This window comes from Manis javanica, chromosome 4 (assembly GCF_040802235.1).
Source record: "Manis javanica isolate MJ-LG chromosome 4, MJ_LKY, whole genome shotgun sequence".
Taxonomy (NCBI): domain Eukaryota; kingdom Metazoa; phylum Chordata; class Mammalia; order Pholidota; family Manidae; genus Manis; species Manis javanica.
In genome coordinates, this window is record NC_133159.1 from 42,247,601 (window position 1) to 42,271,271 (window position 23,671).

At 36.5% G+C, this 23,671-nt stretch overlaps 1 protein-coding gene across 5 annotated transcripts in view; it reads left to right on the forward strand.

Annotated features, from left to right (window-relative positions):
- Positions 1–23,671, forward strand: part of ZYG11B (zyg-11 family member B, cell cycle regulator) — a 143,120-nt gene that overhangs the window by 73,322 nt on the left and 46,127 nt on the right. For 4 of the 5 annotated variants that reach the window (XR_012130165.1, XM_073233942.1, XM_073233943.1 and 1 more), the window contains 6 exons: positions 8,799–9,553; positions 15,801–15,941; positions 17,925–18,101; positions 19,021–19,085; positions 22,969–23,068; positions 23,319–23,369. Coding sequence is in view for 4 of the 5 variants with exons in the window: in XM_073233942.1 (XP_073090043.1) it covers positions 8,799–9,553; positions 15,801–15,941; positions 17,925–18,101; positions 19,021–19,085; positions 22,969–23,068; positions 23,319–23,369 (1,289 nt within the window). In the remaining variant the exon portion in view is untranslated. Of the gene's footprint in view, positions 1–7,556; positions 7,666–8,798; positions 9,554–15,800; positions 15,942–17,924; positions 18,102–19,020; positions 19,086–22,968; positions 23,069–23,318; positions 23,370–23,671 lie in introns of all 5 variants that reach the window. The other variant, XM_037021824.2, reaches the window with a different exon arrangement.

A 23,671-nucleotide genomic window follows, 5' to 3' on the forward strand; every position in this document is an offset into this window, starting at 1 on the left:
ATCCATTTCTCCTTAATCATATATTAACTAACCATACATCTGGGCTCTCTGTTCTGTTCCATTGGTCCATGGGTCTGTTCTTGTCCCAGTACCAATTGTCTTCATTACTGTGGCTTTGTAGTAGAGCTTCAAGTCAGGGAGTGTAACACCCCAGCTTTACCCTTCCCTCTCAGAATTGCTTTGGCTATTTGGGGTCTTTTGTGGTTCCATGATGAATTTTAGAACCAGTTCACTGAGGAATTTCTGTTGGTATTTTGATAGGGATTGCATTGAATCTGTAGATTGCTTTAGGCAGGATGGCAATTTTGACAATGTTGATTCTTTCTATGCATGAGGGCAGGATGTGTTTCCATTTATTGGTTTCTTTAATTTTGCTTGTGAGTGTTGTAGTTTTCAGAGTATCGGTCTTTCACTTCCTTGATTAGGTTTATTCCTCGGTATTTAATTCTTTTTTATACAATTGTGAATGGAATTGTTTTCTTTTTTTCTCTTTCTGCTAGTTCATCATTAGTGTAAAGAATGCAACATTTCTGTGTATTAATTTTGTATCCTGCAACTTTGCTGAATTCAGATATTAGATCTAGTACTTTTGGAGTGTATTTTTTAGGGATTTTTATGTATAATATCATGTAATCTGCAAACAGGGACAGTTTGACTTCTTCCTTGCCAATCTGGATGCCTTTTATTTCTTTGTGTTGTCTGATTGCTGTGGCTAGGACCTCCAGAACTATGTTGAATAAGTTAGGGGAGAGTGGGCATCCTTTTCTTGTTCCCTATCTTAAAGGAAAAGCTTTCGTCTTCTCACTATTAAGTATGATGTTGGCTGTGGGTTTGTCATATATGGCCTTTATTATGTTGAGGTACTTGCCCTTTATGCCCATTTTGTCAAGAGTTTTTATCATAAATGGATGTTGAATTTTGTTGAATGCTTTTTTGGCATCTCTAGTTGTGATCATCTGGGTTTTGTCCTTCTTTTTGTTGATGTAGTGGATGCTGTTGATGGATTTTTGAATGTTGTACCATCCTTGCATCCCTGGGATTAATCCCACTTGATCATGATGAATGATCTTTTTGAAATCGGTTTGCTAATATTTTGTTGAGTATTTTTGCATCTATGTTCATCAGGGATATTGGTCTATAATTTTCTTTTTTTGTGGTGCCTTTGCCTGGTTTTGGTATTAGAGTGATGCTGGCCTTGTATAATGAGTTTGGGAGTATTCCCTCTTCTACTTTTTGGAAAACTTTAAGGAGGATGGGTATTATGTCTTCACTAAATGTTTGATAAAATTCAGCAGTGATACTATCTGGTGCAGGGTTTTTGTTCTTCATTTTTTTATTACCAGTTCAATTTCCTTCTTAGTAATTGGTCTATTCAGATTTTCTGTTTCTTCCTTGGTCGATCTTGGAATGTTGTATTTTTCTAGAAAGTTGCCCATTTCTTCTAGGTTGTGCAGTTTGTTAGCATACAATTTTTGTGTGTGTATGTGTTTATTTTTTTAAATTAATTTTTTAAAGGTATTAGTGATACACACTCTCATAAAGGTTTCACATGAAGAAACAATGTGGCTACCACATTCACCCATACCATCAAGTCCCCACCCATACCCCAATGCAGTTACTGTCCATCAGTGCAGCAAGATGCCACAGATCCAGTATTTGCCTTCTCTGTGCTAAATTGTTTTACCTGTGATCCCCCACACCATGTATACTAAATATTATACCCCATAGTCACCTTATCACTCCCTCCCATTTGGTAACCACTAGTTCCTTCTTGGAGTCTCTGAGTCTGCTAGCATATAATTTTTCATAGTATTCTCTAATAATTCTTTGTATTTCTGTGGTGTCCATAGTGATTTTTCCGTTCTCATTTCTGACTCTCTTTATGTGTGTAGACTGGTTTTTTTCTTGATAAGTCTTGCTAGGGGTTTATCTGTTTTATTTTCTCAAAGAACCAGCTCCTGCTTTTTTTTTTCTATTATTTTATTCTTCTCAATTTTATTTGTTTCTGCTCTAATCTTCATTATATCCTTTTACTGACTTTGGGTCTCATTTGTTCTTCTTTTTCTAAGTTCGTTAATTGTGAGTTTACACTGTTCATTCGGGATTGTTCTTCTTTCCTGTGGTAGGCTTGTATTGCAATATACTTCCCTCTTAGCACAGCCTTTGCTGCACCCCACAGATTTTGGGGTGCTGAATAATTGTTGTCATTTGTCTCCATGTATTGCTTGATTTCCGTTTTTATTTGGTCATTGATCCATTGATTATTTAGGAGCATGTTATTAAGCCTTCATGTGTTTGTGGGCTTTTTCATTTTCTTTGCATAATTTATTTCTAGTTTCATACCTTTGTGTTTTTAGAAGCTGGTTAGTATCATTTCAATCTTTTTGAATTCACTGAGGCTCTTTTTTTGGCTTAGTATATGATCTATTCTTGAAAATGTTCCATGTGCACTTGAGAAGAATGTATATCCTGTTGCTTTTGGATGAAGTGTTCTGTAGATGTCCATTAAGTCTATATGCTCTAATGTGTTTCTCAGTGCCTCTGTCTCTTTACTTATTTCCTGTCTGGTTGATCTGTCCTTTGGAGTGAGTGTCTAAGTCTTCTAGAATGAATACATTGCATTCTATTTCCCCCCTAATTCTTTTAGTATTTGTTTCACATATATAGGTGATCCTGTGTTGGGTGCATAGATATTTATAATGGTTATATCTCTTGTTGGACTGACCACTTTATCATTATGTAATGTCCTTCTTTTTCTCTTGTGACTTTCTTTGTTTTGAAGTCTATTTTGTCTGATACAAGTACTACAACTCCTGCTTTTTCCTCCCTAGTCATTGCATGAAATATCTTTTTCCATCCCTTTACTTTCAGTCTGTGTATGTCTTTGGGTTTGAAGTGAGTCTCTTGTAGGCAGCATATATGTGGGTCTTGTTTTTTTATCCATTCAGTGACTCTATGTCTTTTGATTGGTGCATTCAGACCATTTACGTTTAGGGTGATTATTAATAGATAGGTAGTTATTGCCACTACAGGCCTTAGATTCTTGGTTACCAAAGGTACAAGGCTAACTTCATTACTATCTAACAGTCTAACTTTACTATTTAGTATGCTATTACCTTTTTTCTTTTTCCGCCTTTTTCTTCCTCCTCCATTCTTTATATATTAGGGATCATATTCTGTACTCTTTGTCTATCTCTTGATTGACTTTACAGGTAGTTGATTTGATTTTGCATCTGCTTAGTAATTAATTGTTTTACTTTACTGTGGTTTTATTTCCCTTGGTAGCAGGTTTTTAGCCTTAGGAATACTTTCATCTATAGCAGTCCCTCCAAAATCCACTGTAGAGGTGGTTTGTTGGAGGTAAATTCTCTCAGCTTGTTTATCTGAAAATTATTTACTCCCTCCTTCAAATTTAAATGATAACCTTGCAGGGTAGAGTATTATTGGTTCAAGGCCCTTCTGTTTCATTGCATTAAATATGTCATACTACTCCCTTCTGGACTGTAAGGTTTCTGTTGAGATGTCTAATGATAGCCTTATGGGTTTTCCTTTGTATGTGATCTTTTTTCTCTCTCTAGATGCTTTTAAAAGTCTGTCTTTATCCTTGATCTTTGCCATTTTAATTATTATATGTCTTGGTGTTGTCTTTCTTGGGTCCCTTGTGTTGGGAGATCTATGCAACTCCATGACCTGATTGACTATCTCCTTCCCCAGAGTGGTGAAGTTTTCAGGAATTACCTCCTCAATGACACTTTCTATCCGTTTTTCTCTCTCTTCTTCTTCTGGTACCCCTATAATGTGAATGGTGTTCTGTTTGGATTGGTCACACAGTTTTCTCAATATTCTTTCATTCTTAGAGATCCTTTTTTCTGTCTGTGCCTCAGCTTCTTTGTATTCTTCTTGGCTAATTTATATTCCTTGTTATGTCTCTTCTTCTACATCTGATCTGCTTTTAAATCCCTCCATTGTATGTTTCATTTCAGATATGGAATTTCCTAATGATTGAGTCTGTCCCAAAATCATCACTGAGTTCTTGAATATTTTTCTGTACATCCATGAGCATGTTCATGATTTTTATTTTGAACTCTCTTTCAGGAAGATTGGTGATTTTAGTTTTATTTGGCCCTTTTTCTTGTATTTCTGAGATTTTTGTTTGAACCAGGTTCCTTTGGCGTTTCATATTTGTATGTGTCACCCTCTAGTGCCCAGAAGGTCTAGTCTCTGGAGCTGCTTAGCACCTGGAGTGATGTCATGGGTTGCAGGGGAGCAGCGCTGGTGCTTGGGTTGAGGAGAGAGCTGTTGCCTGCTTCCCGGCTGTAATGCCTGTCTGCACTGTCAGAACCAGTGGGCCAAGCACACAGGTGTAAGCCTCTGTGTTTTGCGTCCGTAGCTACCATAAATGGGGCCTTCCTCTGGCTGACCTTACACCAGGGCAGGGACTGCAGGTTTGCGAGCCAGTGCTGGCAAGCCAGGAGGAAGGTGCAGCAGGCTCTGTATCACAGTGTGGGACCTTGGGGCTCAGTAGCCAACCAGGGGGATGAAGTGCCTAAAGCTCCTGAAAGTTCCCAACCTGCTGGGCAGAACGCACCCAGACCACCTTGTCCACCTTTCCCTTCTCCCACACAGTAAGCTCCATGCTAAGCCTGCCCCATCAGCATCCCTCTCAGACCACCCACCTTTCCTTTGTCCCAGAGAAGCCCTTTGTGGATCCTTGTTCTCCACAAATGGCTGGAATCTGAGTCTCTCCAAGTATTCTCCTTGTCTTAGCTTTCCAACCCCGCTAATCTCCAGAGCACCATGCAATGTAGGTTTGTGCTCCCAAAGCAGATCTCCAGGCCTAGGTGTTCAGCAGTCATAGGCTTCCACCCCTTCCCTGCTCCATTTTTCCTCCTCTGGCTGGTGAGTTGGGGTTGGGGAAGGGCTTGTGTCCCATCAGATCAAGGCTTTGGTACATTACCCTGTTTCATGACGTCTGGTCTGTTCTCCAGGTGTTTGCAGTCTGGTCCACCCTTCTTCCCTGTTGTTCTTTTAGGATTAGTTGTATTAACTATACTTTCATTTTATGTGTGATTTTGGGAGGAGTTCTCTGTCTCACCTCTCATGCTGCTATCATGAATCTCCCTCAGAGCATAAGTTTTCATTTGTCTAGTATAAATACTCCGAAATGCTATTGCTATAAATACCCAGGAACTGCCATACATTCCACACTTCTGCCAGCAATCTGTGACTAACTCAGTCCCTCTGCGTACCTACCAGCAGTTGGCATTACTACTTTGTTTTTGAGTCATTCTAGTAGGTGTATAGCCATTATTTCTTCAAGTACTTTTTTCAACCCTGCCCTCTCTCTTCTGGGACTCCAATGACACAAAAAGGTCTGTTCAGGTTTTTTTTTTTTTTTTGTAAAATTGGGTAATTTCTATTTTATCTTTCAGCTCACTGATTCTTTCCTTTGTTCCTTCCATTCTATTGTTGAGCCCAATCAGTATTGTATTTTTCAGTTCTAAAATTGCCATTTGGTTCTTCTTTATATCTTCTCTTTCTCTGCTGAGGCTACTTTTCATTTGTTTCAAGCATGTTTATAATTGCTCAGTTAAGTGTTTTTATGATGGCTCCTTTAAAGTCTTTGTCAAATAATTTTAACATTTCTGTTATCTCAGTGTTGACATTTACAGATAGTCTTACTGGTCTTTGATACGATGAGTGATATTTTATTAAATACACATGTTTTCAGTATTCTGTTATTAAGACGCTTCTGTTTGTATCTCTGTCATCACTCTAGCAGTGGAAGGAGGAGGTACTGCTTTGTACTGCCAGATTAGGAAAGATGTTCTGATTCCTCATTTAACTTCTCTGGACACCCAGGATGTGGGGCTCGTCATTACTGCTGTGCAGCGGTTGGAGTTCTTGTTCCCCACTAGGACTCTCCTGATACCTCCCTAGCTGACAGGAGTATGAGTACCTCATTTCTCTTCCCAGTTGGCCTCCACTGAAACCATGTTGGGGCAAGGTGGCCTCTTTACTGTTGGGCAGTGGTGAAAGTCTTGACTGTCCTCTAGGTTTCCATATGACACTACCCCAGCAGGGAGTGGGTGGACCACTTCATTACTGCCAGATGGCTATAAAAGTCCAGGCTCCCCAGATGGTGTCCACTGACATACAGGGGAGAAGGGGAGAGTAGTTCTTACCACCCAGTAGGGATGAAAGTCCTGGTTCCCAATGAGGAGATAAGAGCAACTCACTATGGCTCAGCAAAGTCTAGGCTCACCTGTTGGCATTTGGTATGGATGAGGGTGGAGCCAAAGATTTTTCTGTGGTGTTTGGGTGAGGTAAAAGCCACTGTCTAAAAGTTCCCTGTCTAACTGGGTTCCCTTTTTCCTGGCACTTTGGCTAGAGTGAGCAGAGTTGTTTTTTTTTTTTTTTTTTGGTCTGTGCTTGTTGGCATTTCCAGGTTGCCAACTTCTTCAACTTTAAGTCTGGAATATATGGAGCAAGAAAAAAAACTCAGGAACTTTGAGTCCCAAGATCTATAGGTGATCTGCTTTTTTTTCCCCTTTCAGAGTGATATAGCCCCATCTTACCTTCTCAGCCTCGTTTTGTATGTTTCCTCACTTATACAATTATATCTCCAGAAATGTACCATGTTCTCAGTCATAGCCAGGTCTTCTTTACCTGTATTCTTCCCTTCATCAGAGAAACATCTTACAGTTCTTGTTGTTTTATTATGTTCAATCAATATAGAGCTACTTGCCATTTTGTATCTATGTGATGTGCTTTCACATCTCTAAGGTCTTTTTGCTTGAATTTTTTAATTGAAATATAATTGGTGTATAAATTTCAAGTGTACAACATAATGATTTGATATATGTATTTTAAAGCATAATTTATGTTTTTTTTTTTTTCCTTTACTACCTCTCACCTTCTTTTTTCATCTTTGAATTTTTCCTTCAGCTTTGGAGGACTTACTCAAAGATCACCTGTTTCATCAAATATTTTCCAAATCTCCATACATAACAATGCTTCCTTTTCTTTGCTTTCATGGCACTTTGTCCTTGGCTCTGGTATACTATATATCATTTTGTTACCATTTTTTGAGACTTTTTAACTCCATGGAGTTTTGAATTCTTTGAGTGTAGGGGTATAGCTAATTTTTCTTTGTATCCACAACATTTGGTAGTGTTTAACATATAGTAATTATTTAGTAACTGTTCAATGGATGGAACTCTACCATGAAATTTATTCCCCTCAAATAAAGTTCAGGTAGTTTAAAAGGCTATCTTTAGAACAGCACTGCCCAATGGAAGTATAATGAGCCACAATAGTGAGCCACATATGTAATTTTAAGTTTACTAGTGGCCACATTTAAGAAGTAAAAAGAAACAGGTGAAGCTAATCTAAAAAATTTTATTCAACCCAATATATCCAAAATACCATTTCAACATACAGTCAATATAGAAAATTATCAATGAGATATTTTATATTCCTTTTTTTTTACCAAATCTTTAAAATCTCATGTGTATTTTACACTTATACCTCAATTTGGACTATCTGCATTTCAGGTGCTCAAAAGCTGCGTGTGGCTGGTGGCTCTGTATTGGACAACATAAATCTACAACAATGGAATTATATATTTAGTCATTTTTGAGCATTATTAAAGGTTTTGTACAGGTATTTCTTGATTTTAACTCTTTAACCATAACTAAATCTGCAAAATCTACTACTTTAAAAAAATACTTAAGTTATAAGAGTGACTGGCTGGCAGCCTGAGCTTTATCTTTAGTGTGAGTCTGCTGAGCTGTCACCTGGAGTTCTTCCCATGACTCCAGGGTATTTATTTACCTGGTCCCAACTGCTCACTCACCAGACTGTTCTTAGGCTACCTTTTATTGACTGTAAGTGTTTAGTCAATACGTTGTACTGTCGAGATAGATGTGGCTCTAAGGCATCATATACTTCTGGCATTATTAATTGATAATCAGTTAGATCTCTAAGGGACTTCAAGACATTACTGTGTCAAATAAAGTTACACTATTTAAATTCATCTGACAGAGAGGGATTATAACCTCTATATCCTTATTAATATTTCAGATCTAGGTAGTGTTTTAATAAGGAATTATAGACATACTTGCTGAATATGTGTGTGTATGTATATGTATAATGTATATGAATAATGTGTGTGTGTTATAGTGAATTTAAAGGATAGGCTAAAAAAATGCATTGGTAACAATTTAACCCCCCAGATCCAGTATCTTAACATATATCTCACTCATGATATGTAAATGCTCAAGTCCATGGAGCGTTCTGCTTCATGGTCCTACAATCCATGCTGATGGAGACTCCACTCTCATAAAGCTACACTATCTAAAATGTAAAAATTCTTCATTTCTCATAGCAAGTAAATATAGTGTGGAAAATCATGCACTGGCCCTCAGAACTACAGCCTACATCCCACTGACCAGAACTAGGCATATGGCCCCAATCTAACTCCAAGAGTAAGGCTTGGAAATGTAGTTGTTCATGTATTTAGGAAGACAAAGAAAATCATATTAGTGAAGACCAGTAATGTCTACCACAGTCGTGATTCTGGCAATTGCTAGCTCTCATATCTTGGAAAACCATTTTTCTGAGTCCCAGTTTACTCATCAGTAAATTGTAGGTAATAATATCCTTATCCCTGAATTGTTATATATAAAATGAAATATTGCTACATGGGAGTGCTTTGGAAATGTCAAGTATGCTGGAAATTTTAGCTACTCTTTAATCATTTTTTGAAGTTAAAGAGATGTTTGTTTTTTTTCCAGGTCTCCTGAATGATGGAACTGTAGGTATTTTTAGGGGCAACCAGATGCGCTTAAAGCGAGCTTGCATTCGCAAAGCCAAGATCTCTGCTGTTGCTTTCCGGAAAGCTTTCTGCCACCACAAGTTAGTGGAACTTGATGCCACAGGTGTGAATGCTGACATCACAATTACAGACATCATCAGTGGTCTTGGCAGTAACAAGTGGATCCAGCAAAATCTCCAGTGCCTAGTGCTGAATTCATTAACTCTTTCCCTTGAAGATCCTTATGAGCGGTGCTTCAGCCAGCTTTCTGGCCTTCGGGCATTAAGCATCACCAATGTTCTCTTTTACAATGAAGACCTGGCTGAAGTTGCCTCTTTGCCACGATTAGAGAGCCTGGATATTTCTAATACCTCCATCACAGACATCACAGCTCTGCTGGCCTGCAAAGATCGACTCAAGTCTCTAACCATGCACCACTTGAAATGTTTAAAAATGACAACTACCCAGATACTGGATGTTGTTCGGGAAGTAAAACATCTGAATCATCTTGATATTTCAGATGATAAACAGTTCACATCAGACATAGCTCTTCGTTTATTAGAACAAAAGGACATCCTACCCAACCTGGTCTCCCTAGATGTTTCTGGGAGAAAGCATGTGACAGATAAAGCTGTTGAAGCCTTTATACAACAGCGGCCCAGCATGCAGTTTGTAGGTTTGCTGGCCACTGATGCTGGTTATTCTGAATTCCTCACAGGCGAAGGATATTTGAAGGTTAGACTTTAAAAAGATATTATTTTGTCAGGCCAAACAATGTCTTAGTTGTATAAGTCTCCATTAAGATGGATGTCTAATAATATATGGAACATGTCATGAAACAGGATATTGTATAGCAGAAAGGCCTACTTTAGAGTCAGTCTTAGTTAAAATCCCAGCATATGTGCTTCATGACCCAGAGTAAGCCACGATGCAACTTGTTGGAGTTTCCATTTCTTTACTTATGAAATAGATATTCCTATCTTGCAGAGTTTTTCTGAAGATTAATTATATATGTAAAATGCAAGCCAACATAGGTGCTGGATAAATGAGAATTCTCATGATGATAATGTTTAGATACTTTGAACTACTTAAACATACCATTTCTAATGGGTCACTTCAAAGAAACTAAGGATACTCTTTGTTGAATTGAGTATCTAATGGAAGTTAAAGTTCTCCAAGGAGAAGTGGTAAAATTTTGCTTTTCTTAAGGTTTTTCATGCTTAATGGTTTAAATCCAGTTTAGCCAACATCCACTGGGCTTGATGCAGTTTGGAATTCAAAGATGAGAAAGATACAAGATCTGCTTCCAGGAGCCTAGTCTGAAAAGAGTAGTGATAATATGAACTTAAACAGATGTAAAGCCAAGGTTTGGTATAAGTGCTATAAGAGAGTAGGAGAAATTTCTTCTAGCTGGAGAATTTGGGGTTTGATGGAGAAGATGATATCTGAGTTAGATGAAGGATAGAATTATGACAAGTTTAAGGAAAACATACTTTTCTGACACTGTATCCTCTAGATGCCTTATATTCCCAGATAGTAACTAGAAATTATAGATGAAAAACATAGACTCTCATAGAAATTACTAGATTTACTATTATTTAGGACCAACATTTGGATCTATATCTAATTACAGAGTCCTGCTTTTTTCCCCCTACTGCCTACACCACTTAAGCAGAAGCATCCTTTGATCCTACTTGGAATAGAGTCAGGGATGGCCTACAAGTTGATCGTGTGACCAAATGGCAAGGAACCTTTTTAGAGTAACCATGATTGATCTCAAAAAAAGAGAAGGAAAGGTTATAAACATAAACATCTCAGTTCTTAGATTATTTGTAAATTTAGACTTTAAAAAATAGAATGATAGAAGATGATTTTGAGTCACTCTTTTTTTATTCATTCATTCAATAAATATTTTACCAAGTGCCTCCATGTACTAGTAGGTGGAATTTGGTGGTGAGACCAAACAGACATGATCTTGCTCTCATGGAGCTTGTAATTTAGTGTGGGAGTTAGGCAATCAGACAATCACATACCATATGCTGTGTATATGTACACTTTAAATACATATAGATTTACATACTATATACATATAATATATGTATATATGCTTTAAACTGTATAGTGTTAAGAAACTAGAAGATACAAAGTATTATATATGAGAATGTTTAACAGAGAGACTTGACTTAGTTGAAGACTTCTCTGAGGAGTTGATGAATGAGTAGAGATCTTAAGGATGAGTAGGTTGGTAGAGAATATTCCAGGCAGAGAAAAAATATATGCAAAAGATGTGTGGTAGGAAGGAGAATGGTACATTCAAGGAACTGAAATAAGGCCACTGTGGCTGGAGCTCAGTAGTAGAAAGTTGCAGAGGATGAGATAAGGCTAGAAGTAGGTACCAGGGCCAAACTTGGCAAGGTCACATAAGCCAGGTGCATGGTAATAGGAAGTGTGAGGTACTTCCTTAGCTTGTTAGGGAAAAAGATAGATTTCTAGTACAGGACTTGATGAGGGAAGCATAAAAATATAATTTACTATTTTAATGTTTCTTAACTGACTAATGCATTAGATAGTAAAAAATTATAAAAATTAAAGGGGAAGAGATCCCTGTGTGTTGGGAGTTGAGGAAGGATTTCCAGACGGGGTGAGCTTGACCTGCATCCCAAAGAATAAAAGGAATGTATCCCTGGTACATTAAGCTGACCCATCCTCTCAAGGCAAAGATCCTCTAATAGTTGTGATCCCAGAGTGGTACAATTTTTGCTGGTGATTCTTAAAACCAACAGACCCTAAAGTGAATTAGCCCGTTTTAAAATTGAGGCTAGTAAGACATCTGTATTCTACAATGCCTCTATGAAACAAGTTTGATTTCACAAATGGAACTGTTACTGCATTATGCATTATACTGTATAAACTCCTACTTTATGCTGTCATTATCTAGTTTCCACCTCTATAAACATTGGAGCAGTGATTCTCAACTTTGACTACATTAAAATCACCAGGGAATGTAATTATGTGTGATGATGATGATGATGGATATGTCACCTAATCTTGTTATGATAATCATTTCCTAAGGTATACATGTATCAAATCATGTTGTATGCCTTAAACTTACATAATGTATGTCAATTATATCTTGATAAAGCTGGGACAAAAGGTTTTTTTAATAAAAACAAGTACCTACGGAGCTTGAACAATTTAATCAGAACTACAGGGAGGTAGGACCCAAGCATCAGTATTTTTTAAAGCTCCTTAGGTGATTGCAATTTACAGCCAAAACTGAGAATCAGTTTTAAAATGATTTTTTTGAAGATCATTGTAACTTTGTCCTTTATTCTACTATACACAAAAATTGATATTCATTTTAATTTATTTGGTTGACTAACTTGAGAGCTGAAAAATAATAGGTCATGTTAAGGACAAAGAGCGGAGATTGCCACATTTCCTTTTTTACAATTGTCCAGTTTTGCAAAGTTGATGAAAAACCTGCCTGGAATGATTCTTAGTATTGTGATACTTTAAATTAGTTTAAGTTGGCTTTTTGATTTTACATGCCTCAGTTTTTTAGGCCACACTTATGGAGGCAAGAAATAGAGTCAGTGTGACTCCCAAGTATTATTTCTGTGTCCGTGGTTATAAGAACAGTTTATTTCACTTTCATATACAGTTCTTTCTTTGATCTCTTGACTCCATAAGGGAATTATTGTCCTTCAGTGAAAAAGAATGGCTTAAGGGTCACAACCAGCTATTGTTAGACCCTGCTCTTGTACCTTTGAATTATTTGATTCCAAAGCATGTTTCCTTTCCACTACATCTCATTGCCTCAATTTGAGAATCTCAGGTTTTTCCTTTCCTGTCAATTTCTAATGCCAACACAGGCATGTCCTACCACAGAATTTCCAACTCTGTCATTGCTGTTTCCCCACCCAATTTGCTGTTCTGTTACCATTAGTTTCTTGAAGCTTCAACTTCTCCACAATTAGGATTCTTATGTTTTTTGGCCACCTCATTCCCAGACTCTAGGTTATCTACCAAGCTGTGGTTCCCTGTTCCTGAGAATCACTGGAAATGTGCTAACTCCAGTAGTAGTTCTCAATTTTCATCTCATTTGATCTGAAGAAGCATTTGACACAGTTGATCATGTCCTCCTTCTTGAAATACTTTTTTTACTTAGCTTCAAGGATATCACACCTGTCCTGTTTTTTTTTCTACTTGTCTGACTATTGAGACTCACTTTCTTTTATTGGTTCTTCCTCATCTCCCAGGAGTGTTTTGTGCCTTAAACTTATATGCTGATAACTCCTAAATTTATTACTGTAGCCTAAACTTCTCTGAACTAGGACTCCTATATTGAACTGCAGCAGTCAGCATCCAGTGAAGGTACATGTAAGTTTTTTAAGCACAGAAGTTAATCCATTTCAAAAAGTATTTACTAAATACTTTTTAAAGACATCTGAGTTAATGCTTCTGTTCTTGAGGAATTCTAGTGTAGTGGAGATGAGACAAATTTAAAAATAGCTTTATCCAGTGTGAGAGATGCTGTAATAGAGTTACATACAGAGCACTATAGAAAACTTTTCCTTAGAATATAAATTTTAGTTTTACTCCATATATTAGATACAACACAATTTAGTGGTAATGACATTTTCACTGTTTTAGGTTGTTTGCAGAAACTAGTACATACAGACACTTTTTTTTTATCAAGCATATGAAATTGATTGAATTGAAGATGCTTATAGTTTGAGGAGCCAGATTGCTTGATTTGAGAGTTTATCACTGGCTATTGAAGTATTGATCACTGAGAGAAATATATAGACAATGAAACTGGTTTAAAGTATTTAACATTCCATAAATAAAAGTTCTTTAATTTTATATTCAAAGGTAACTTGGAGCTGTTATTTCATATAATATATTATAAAGCTATTGGAATCAACCAAATGTGGGTAAATGAAATCTGACTTGAGATCATTGTTACATGTTTTCCCTCTTACAATCTTTTTTATTTTACGTAATGTTTTGATGTCTTTCCAAATCTAAGAAAATCTAAGAAGAAGTTTGGGGCTGATTCAAAAAGAGCTAAACACTTGGGAAGTTTTTATTTTTTTAATAGCTGCATATATATGTGAATACATAGTCAAGACCAATGTGTATGTATATTATATATAAATAGTTTAAAAAGCATTTTGTAAAGAAAGTTCCACTGTTATTTTTACAATGCTTAGTTTGTACCCTTGTGTCACTTGGCATACATCTGTGCTGTAGTCTAATTCATATTAGACCTTTGTAGCATATATCAATGGTTGAAATGTCAGCCATTATGAAGCCCTTCATTTCCTCAAAGCTGTTTATTCGCACTTGAATACTATATGTTCATATAAAACCTAGCTACTGGGTAATAATATATTTTTTAAGTATTTATTTTTGTGTCACCCTATATAATGCTATGGCCAAAAAAAATTCAGTCTTCCAACTTTATGAAAAGGTTATCTCTCTCTGAACAACAGGATTTCCTTTGCACTTTTTTTACCTTATTGTAAAACAAGATATTAAGACCATAAATAACAAGTGCATAGCTTAAGAGTGAGAATAGATGAACACCCTTTGAGACCATCACTCAGGTTAATAAACAGAATTTTGTCAGCTTCCCTGAAGCTCTTGCATGTGCCCCACCTGATCACAGCTCAGTAATCACAAAGTAATCTCTATCCTGATGTTAATAATCATGTCCTTGCTTTTCTTTATGGTTTTATGATTCACCTAGTTTATCTCTAAGCACTTAGTTAATTGTGCCCATTTTTCAAAATTATGTGTCTTTTGACTGTATTCTAATTAACAGGCTCCTTCCCTATCCCTTTTGTTTCATTATAATTCATCTGTTAAGAATCCAGGCCTTCAATTTGTAGTTACCCTCAGTCTGGATTTTCTTGATTGTATACTCATGGTGCATATTTCTCTGTATTTTCTGCAAATTGGTAACTGGATTTGGAGGCTTAATCATCCTTTGACGGGATCCTTAGGTGCTGTGCTCTTTCACACAGGAAGTACTTAATGTCAGCTTTTTTTTCTTCCTGTGATGTTAGCAATTGTTGACACTTAATACCCAGTTCCATTAATTCGTTGGGGATAATAGTGATATTCTCATAATTTCTTTTTCATTTATTAGTTAGATTACTTTTATAAAAAGCTGCTCCCCATTATATATATAAATGTGGTTACCCAGTGTTGTATGAACCATAGTTTAAGGTAAGTGTATTAATGTGTAGAAATGAGAAATTTCTAGATAGACTTACTTTTGAACAGAACCTCTTGATGCTAAAGGGAACTTGATAAATGTGGAGAAATTGCTTATTCTGAGCCACACATAATGCTAGCTGTTGGGGTACAGTGGTGAGTAGGTTAATCTAATACCTCAATTATGATAATGGCTATGAAGGAGATGTTTCAAGGGGGACCTGATTTAAATTGGTGGGTCAAGGAAGGCCTCTCTAAAGTTCATTCACCTTGAATTGGTAAAGGTGAGTAGAAATCAGGCAAAGAAAGAGAGGAAGATTTAAGTCAGGATAGAATATATAATGACCTTTGGCTAGGAAACAGCTTGATTTCTTGAAAGGTCAGAAAAAAAGGTCAGTGCAACTATAACATTGTGAGCTGGGAGAAGAGGGTTACCTTAAGAGACAGATGGGATCCTAATTATGTGATAAGACCTTCTAAATAGTGTTAAATATCTTGAGATTTATTTTAGGTGCAATATAGAAAATATTACCCATAGGCTTATAGTAGGGACTGGACCTACCTAATGTACATCTCTTTAGGACAGTACACCTCCATAAGATCACTATTCTAGATGGGTTGGAAAATAATCATTCCCATTTGTTTCAAGCCTTATGTAGCTGTCCTGGATACCATCTATACAGACGAGGTTTAGATAGAGGAAAGGGGTTGAAAAAAATTCTCAAAGCTTATCTCTGGCTATGTTTGTTCATAGGTATCTGGAGAAGCCAATGAAACTCAGATTGCGGAAGCATTGAAGCGGTACAGTGAACGGGCATTCTTTGTCCGGGAAGCTCTATTTCACCTTTTTAGCCTGACTCATGTGATGGAAAAAACAAAGCCAGAAATTTTAAAGGTAACAATAAGAAATATTTTGGATATGGAAATGAAAAATTTGAAATTATCTCCCTGAATAGATGATGGTTTTGTGAAGAAAATTAGTGAAAATTTGTATTTAATCTTTTTTTTTTTATTGTAATGGGATTGATGATGGGTGATTTCAATTACTGGTCGTAAATGAGAGAGAAAACAGTAGCATAGTGTCATTGAAGTTATATAATAGTCTCATTAAACAATAATGAATGCCTTCCTATTCATATTTAACTAAAACCAGTGAACAATGTGATACTTATTCACCATCTAGTAGAAAATAGAAGTATATAACTGGAATCAGGACATTGCATTGTATATTAGCCCTGTATTAATTCCATATAGGCTATTTTAAGAAATACAATATTGGAATTCCATAAGGCACTTTTCCATGCAATTTATGGAACCACCTGTGCTTTCATAACTAATCTATGTTATTCCTCAATTAAGTACTTTTAACCAACACAACTTTTGAAGGACAAGAAAGGAAGATTCTTTTTGTTGATTTCTTGAAGCAGTGTTTGTCAGAATATGATCTTTTGTCCACCAGAAATCTGGAATATTCCATATTTTAAAAAGCATATTTGTGAACTCCACCCCAAGAAAAATTTAGATTCAATAGGGCTGGATGAGGTATAGGAATCTGCACTTTTTAAATACACCAAGGTAACTTTATGCACATTCAATTTGAAACCAGTGAGTATAGAAATGTATTATATTTGGTACCTTGTCTAGTGGGCACCACAATTAATCATCTATTTTATAGCCTGTGTAGCTGATGATCTGTAAGACTAAGTAACAATAAGTTACTGACAGAGCCAAAAATGAAATAAGCTCCCCTAAGTTTTGAGGATGGGGTCCTTGGGTAGGAACTAGAAATATTTCAGTCCCTAGAGTGTTATTCCTAACACGTGTCACCCCCTCCACAAATACCAGAGGATATTGGCACTTTGTGTATGCATTATCTTTCTTTTTTTGGTTTTGGTTATCATGAACTTGACAAAGAACCAGATTTTAGTCCTGATCTTCATTCATTCATTCAGAGAATGAGGCAGAGGAAAATGAAGGAACAGAGGCAATTCTTTTAAGTTTTGCTGCAAAGAGGAGTAAAGAACGTAGGTGGTAGTTGGCTGAGGAAGTGGGTTGTTTTTTTTTTTATGATGGGAGAAAAAAATAGCTTGTTTGTATGCCAGTAAGAACAGTTTAGTACAGAATAAAAAATTGATATAAGAGTGAGGGGAGAACAGCTGAAGCACTGTCCTTGAGTAGACAACAAGAGAAGGATCTAGCATACAACTGGAGGGATTATCCTCAGAAAGGAACCTCAAAGATTATTTGTGGTAGCAGGCAGAAAGGCATCATATGCATGTGTATATGCTGGTAAGGGAGTACACGTAGTAGTTAGAATCTGAAATTCTTTTCTGTTGTTCAGTTTTCCCAATGTAGTTGGAAGCAACATCTTCAGCTGATAGTGAGGAACAGGGAGGATTTGTTGTGGGGGAGGAGAGAGGAAAAGAGAAATAGTTTTAGAGGCCAAAGGGAAGTAAATAGATTTTATTGTACTCTTAACTTTAACAGTGTTCTCAAGGAACTGAATGTTATGATTTGAAAGTGAAGTTTGCTGCTGATTTACTCCATTCAGTAAGTAAATCAATAAGAATTTAGTTAGTGCCTAGCATGTGATAGACCCTGTGCTAGGTCTTAGAAACACAAAGATAAGTTATTGGAATAGAAAAGATTGATAAGCCTTAAAAAAATCTCTACACACAAACAACTTGATACCTACCTTGACCAGGTGGCAGGAACTAAGTATTGATGAGTAACTGCTCTGTCGTGGGCTCTTTGCACATGAGAATGAAAAAGATACTTAAGACATTTTAGAAATTATTATAGATCAACAAGGTAATGTTGCTATGTGAAGAAGGCTGGTATTTCTAAAGTGGATTAAGAGAGCTAATTTTTTTTCCAGCTTGTGGTTACTGGGATGAGAAATCACCCTATGAATTTGCCAGTGCAACTTGCTGCAAGCGCCTGTGTATTTAACTTAACTAAGCAGGATCTTGCTGCAGGAATGCCTGTCCGACTCCTGGCTGATGTGACCCATTTACTACTTAAAGCCATGGAACATTTTCCCAATCACCAGCAGGTAAGCATATGGGAATTGTCATTCACGTAGTCGTCCTTTTAGTGTCTCCTATCCATCTCCTACCTACATGCAGTTCACTTTAGTAGACCAAGGCTGGAAATACAAATGCTTTTGGAGGCTATAAGTAATAAATTTGTGGTATGACTGAGTGAAGGACAAGAGAGAAATAGAAAAGAGTATGTTCTCTGCCTAAAGGTATTTAAATCCAAATGTTGAGGGAAATAGTGCAAACCACACAAAACTCATCTTCTACCTAGATCTTGATTTTTTAAAATAATTTCAGCAAACAGGCATAGAGCATCGGTTTGGGCTGGATACTGTCAAGTACTGGGATACAGAAATGAATAAGACATGGATTTTCTATTTCTAGCAGTATGGTAGACTGCATAATCTATTCTATCCTCAGGATGAGAACTAAAAATGCTGCTTGGATTATATTTTTAACTCTTGAAATATAACAGAGAGTTAGCAAGTTATTAAAAAGTACTTAGAAACCCAAAACCAAGTAAAACTGGCAACCCAGATTGATGAGTGGATCATTAAAGCCAACTTCCCTCATTGAGGGCAATTGCCAAACTAGATGAACTTTAGGCTTTGGTTTTCATGGCCTTTGGAAGCCAGGTAGACAGAAGACAAACGAGTATCCACCCAAAGGCCACCAGAAGGAAGGGAGATGAGCTGGAATTGTCTTGTTTGCTATCCTAACTCTTCTAATGGAAAAGACAAAAAATATGTACAAATATGAATCTTACGGAAGTCAGTCTTTTAACATTTTTTAACAGTAGGTGGGTGGAATAAAGGTTGTAAGAAGTAAGTGGTGTTTCGTTAGTCATCTTCCTTTTTTTATAGAGGCTACCCCTGGTTAAAAATAACAAAGCAATATTTTATTCAGGATTTTTTTCTCCCTTTGGTTCTTTAGTTACAGAAGAATTGCCTCCTTTCACTTTGCAGTGACCGAATCCTTCAGGATGTTCCATTTAACAGGCAAGTGATAGCTAGCTCTAGAACTTAAAATGGGGCAAAATCGAATTTTAGAACTCTGTCTTGGGTCATTTCTTACCTGTCAGGATATCCCTGTCGTACAATTAATCAAGTGGATGGGATTGTGCATTGCCTTATGGAATGATAAGTCTACTTTCTCTGATTTAGTCCTTTGGCATTTATGATAGCAGATTGGTAGTCCCTGTTTTTATAGCCTTTTGGTTAATAATTTATGTTGATTAGAATGTCTACATAATATCATAGGCTGAAGAAACTGAGGCATATAGAGATTCAGTGTCTTGCCCATGGTTTTGTGACTAGTAACTGTGAGGCTAAAAAGATCTAAGTCTTCTAGTTCTGGATCCAGTGACTTTTTCTCTGTATCTTACTTATTGTTATTTGATATTGAATTATAGGAGAAAGTTTTTAAACAGAGGTTAAGGGAGGCCATATAGCTGGACTCCAGTAAGTATAAAGGGTTCCCTTTATTTCTAAAATGTGATTTGGGAGCTAAAAGATTGTTTTTCTCATTTTACTATTTTAAAATACAATTTTTCAATGATAGTATTTTGAAAGAAATTTATATTTTATGATTTAATGAAAAGTACATTTCTCAAGCAGCAGGTTTATTGTGGTTTACTTTTATTTGGGTAACAGTACACTGTTACCTGGCATGGCTGAGGAATGAGATGTCCTACTTACTATTTGAAATAAGTAGTTTGGATAAAAATATAACTATATATCTCATGTAGATTATTTTATTTTATACATATTGGTCACATGAAGTCATAGGTAGGAAAGACACAATCACTTTCCTAAAGAAAATTGAAAACTAGCCCAGGGCTTGGCAGACATTTTTTAAAGGACCAGGTAGTATTTTAGGCTCGTAAGTTTTGAGGTCTCTGTTGAAACTACGTAACTCTTGTCATTGTACTTCAAAGCAGCTGTAGACAATATATAAATAAATGGAAGTAACTATGTTCCAATAAAACTTAAGAAAAGACGCTGCTAGGCCTATAGCTATAAAATCATTATAGGCAGGCTGAAGTTTGCCTATCTCTGATCCAGCCAATGCAGTTTGCTAGAATTGAGCTATTTTGTGACAGAGACTGATTGGTAAATCTCTTTACCCCTAATGCTTAAGTGGATGAATAATGGATGGGTGGATGGGTGGATGGGTTGGATGGGTGGATGGGTTGGATGGGTGGATGGGTTGGACGGGTAGATGGGTGGCTGGATGTGTAAGTATAATAGAAGACAGAATTTTTGTGGAAGAGGATAACAGAATACCATTGGGCCCACAAAGAAGAAGGGAAAGGTTTAATCTGATTGGTGAGCATTAAAGGTTTCATGTTAGTGATGGCATTTGAGATAATGAAGATAATGACTAACATGTATGAAGCACTTGCTATTGTCAGACACTGTGCTGAGTATTTTACATATGCTTATTCAAGGCCTTACAACAGTCTTATGAAATTGTTATCCTATAATTTCCTTTTGTAGATGAGGAAACAGGCAGAGAGAGATTTAGTAATTTTATCAAGGTGATAAGATAGTAAGTAGCAGAATTTAGATTTAAATCTAGTCTGACTCCAGAATCTCTACTTTCTACACCTATGGGATTTTGCTTCAAAGATGAGAGCTAGTTAAGCTGATTGTTTTGTGCTGTGAGAACTGCACGAATAAAGGCACAGAGAAAGGCAATAATAATACTAGTAAAAATTAACCTTTATCAAAAGCTTCTATACCAAGCCAAGTTCTGTACTAAATCTTAAGCTTTGTATGTGGTATCATTTAATTCTCACAAAAATCCTATAGAATCAATGTTATTATTTTACAGATGAGAAAATTGAAATTCAGAGAGATTAAGGAACTTGCCTGGGGTTCCAAAGTTAGTAAGTGGTGGAGGTAATACTTGAATCTAGTCTTACTGCAGAGATTATGATGTTCCTAATGACTTAACTGCCTTGCCTCACATGATAAAATAATTTATTTTATTAGTATCATTAAGATTATTTAAAACTAGAATTCAAACCCCAAAATTCAAAGAACAGCAGACTCTGTGCTCTTAATTTACCAGGCTATTTTACCTTGTAATTTTGGGCATGTCTGGGGACTAATGAGCAGTCCACTTTGCAGTGAGTATAGCGTAGGCAGGAAAAAAAGATTTGAAAGTATGAGCCCATTGATAAGACTTCTAAAGTATTGTGAGTTACAGGAGTGACATCATACCTAATTCCTCTGACAGATTTATTTACCAATATGTTAGGCATAAATTGAAGGGAAAGCAATGGAGGCAGACAGGCCCCTTAGAAATCTATTGTAAAAGAGTGCCAGTGACTGGCTTGGTCAGAGATAGCATGGATTCCAGAATAGATAGGAGGAAATAGTAAATTTGAGAGAAGTTGTGAGGAGAAACCTACATCAATATAATCATTCAACCAACAGGTACTAAACACTGTTTGGTATATGTATAGCACTGTATTAGGGTTCTTGGCATAAAGGGCTAAATAGGATATGGTTGCTCTCTCAAGGAGCTCACTGGCCAGTGGGGGATTGAGGTAAGTCCACAGATAATCAGAGCTCTCTGACAGTTAGAAGTGCTAAGGAGCAGTGACAAGGCAATGATAAACTTGTTAAGGAAAGCTCTAAGAAAGTGATATTTGAGCTGAATCTTGAAGGATAAAATCTTATGGGTAAAATAATGAGATATATTCTTTGGTGTTATCCTTGATTTCTCTTCTTATCTCACACCCCACATTCAGTCCTTTGACAAATCCAGCTCTTTCTTCACATTATATCCAGAATTCAACTATTTCTCTTCCCTTCTATTTCTACCATTTAGATGAGACTAAAAGTGATTTATCTCCTGAATTATTATAATAACTTCTGAATTGCTCTTCTTCTTTCTGCCATGCCCTCCTGATGTTTATTCTAAATACAGCTAATAGGATAATCCTATTAAAGACAGAAGTCAGTTCTTGTTATCTCTCTGGTCAGAGCCCTTCCATGGCTTTCCATCTCATTCAGAGTAAAAGCTAATTATTTACCAAGACTGTATGATCTGGCTCCCCTGTTACCTTTGACCTCATCTCTTAGTGCTATTCTTTCCCTTGTTTCCTCTTCTCTGGCTTCAGTGGCCTTCATGCTGTTTCTCAAAACCTCCAGGCATACTCCCACTTCAAGAACATTGATTTCCTATTCCCTCTGCCTAGAATGCTTTTCCCCTAGATAACCACATGGCTAGCTAGCTCTTTTACATCCTCAAAAGTTTCAGTGAGGCCTCCCCTAGTTACCTTATATAAAATTTCAATATTTCATATCCTCTCTGTCCATGCTTTATTTTTTTCTCTATGGCATATGTCAGTATCTAACCATACCTTCTGTTTTACTTACATATCCAAATTATTATCTGTCTTCTCCACTAGAATATAAGCTCTGTGACAATAGAGATATTTTTCTGTTTTGTTCACTATTCTATGTCCAGCACCAAGAACAGAATCTGGCACTGAACAGGGGCTCAGTTAATGTTTGTGAATGAATGAATGAACATTTCCATTGTGTTGGGTACTGTGAGGAACCCAGAAAATACTTAAATTATTACTATAGTATAACAGAAATCACTACAGAATAGAAATATAGAATGAAATTTATTATAATTCTAGAAGATGAATATCAGATTTGTTTCTTCACAAAATGCTGTCAGAATTAATAATGAGGTACCATTTCCAAAATACTAAGTGTAATTATTATTCACTGTCAATTAAGAGGAATTTTCCCTTTCCTTCTCACCTGCCTAAACCATAGCATCAGTTTTCAGCTGATGGAACTCTGAAACTGCCTAGACCTCCAGTATTAATTTATGAAACCCTTTGTGTGTTTTTAGGTTTGAAGCAGCCAAACTTGTCATGCAGTGGCTCTGCAACCATGAGGATCAAAACATGCAAAGGATGGCGGTTGCTATCATTTCCATCCTCGCTGCCAAGGTACCTGTATTGTTGAATAATTTTCTATAGGCAGCCATTTCCCATTGGAGTTATTATTATTCCAAAAATCTGTATGCCAGGAAAGTTAGTAAGCTTCTCTGCCAGCCTGCTTATTCAGGATGCATTCATTATTGCAGAATTCCAGGTTGATCAGAGGTGTTACTCTGAGCTTTGGGGTCTGCTACAGTGAGTGATATTAAACTCACTAGTGAGGTCTTGGACATTTACTTTGTCTTATGCTTGTTTGCAGCTTTCTACAGAACAAACTGCACAGCTTGGTGCTGAGCTCTTCATTGTTAGGGTAAGTCTGTTATCTCCTCTATGCAGACCATTAGACAGTTTTAATTTTCATTGTTTTCAGGCAGTGTTGTGTATCTTCTGACATTTTATATTTAAAAAATTATTTTTGTTACTTTTAAGTGTGTTTATTCCCTCATTTTCAAAAGTAAAGAAGCAGCTTTACTCCTTAACAAAGATAGAAAGAGCCCTGAACTAGGAGTTAGATGACCTAGGATCTAACTTACAAACACTCATCTTGTGAATTTAGACAAATTACTTGAACCATTGGGACCTAAATAAGATTCTATGTAGTTCTAAAATTCA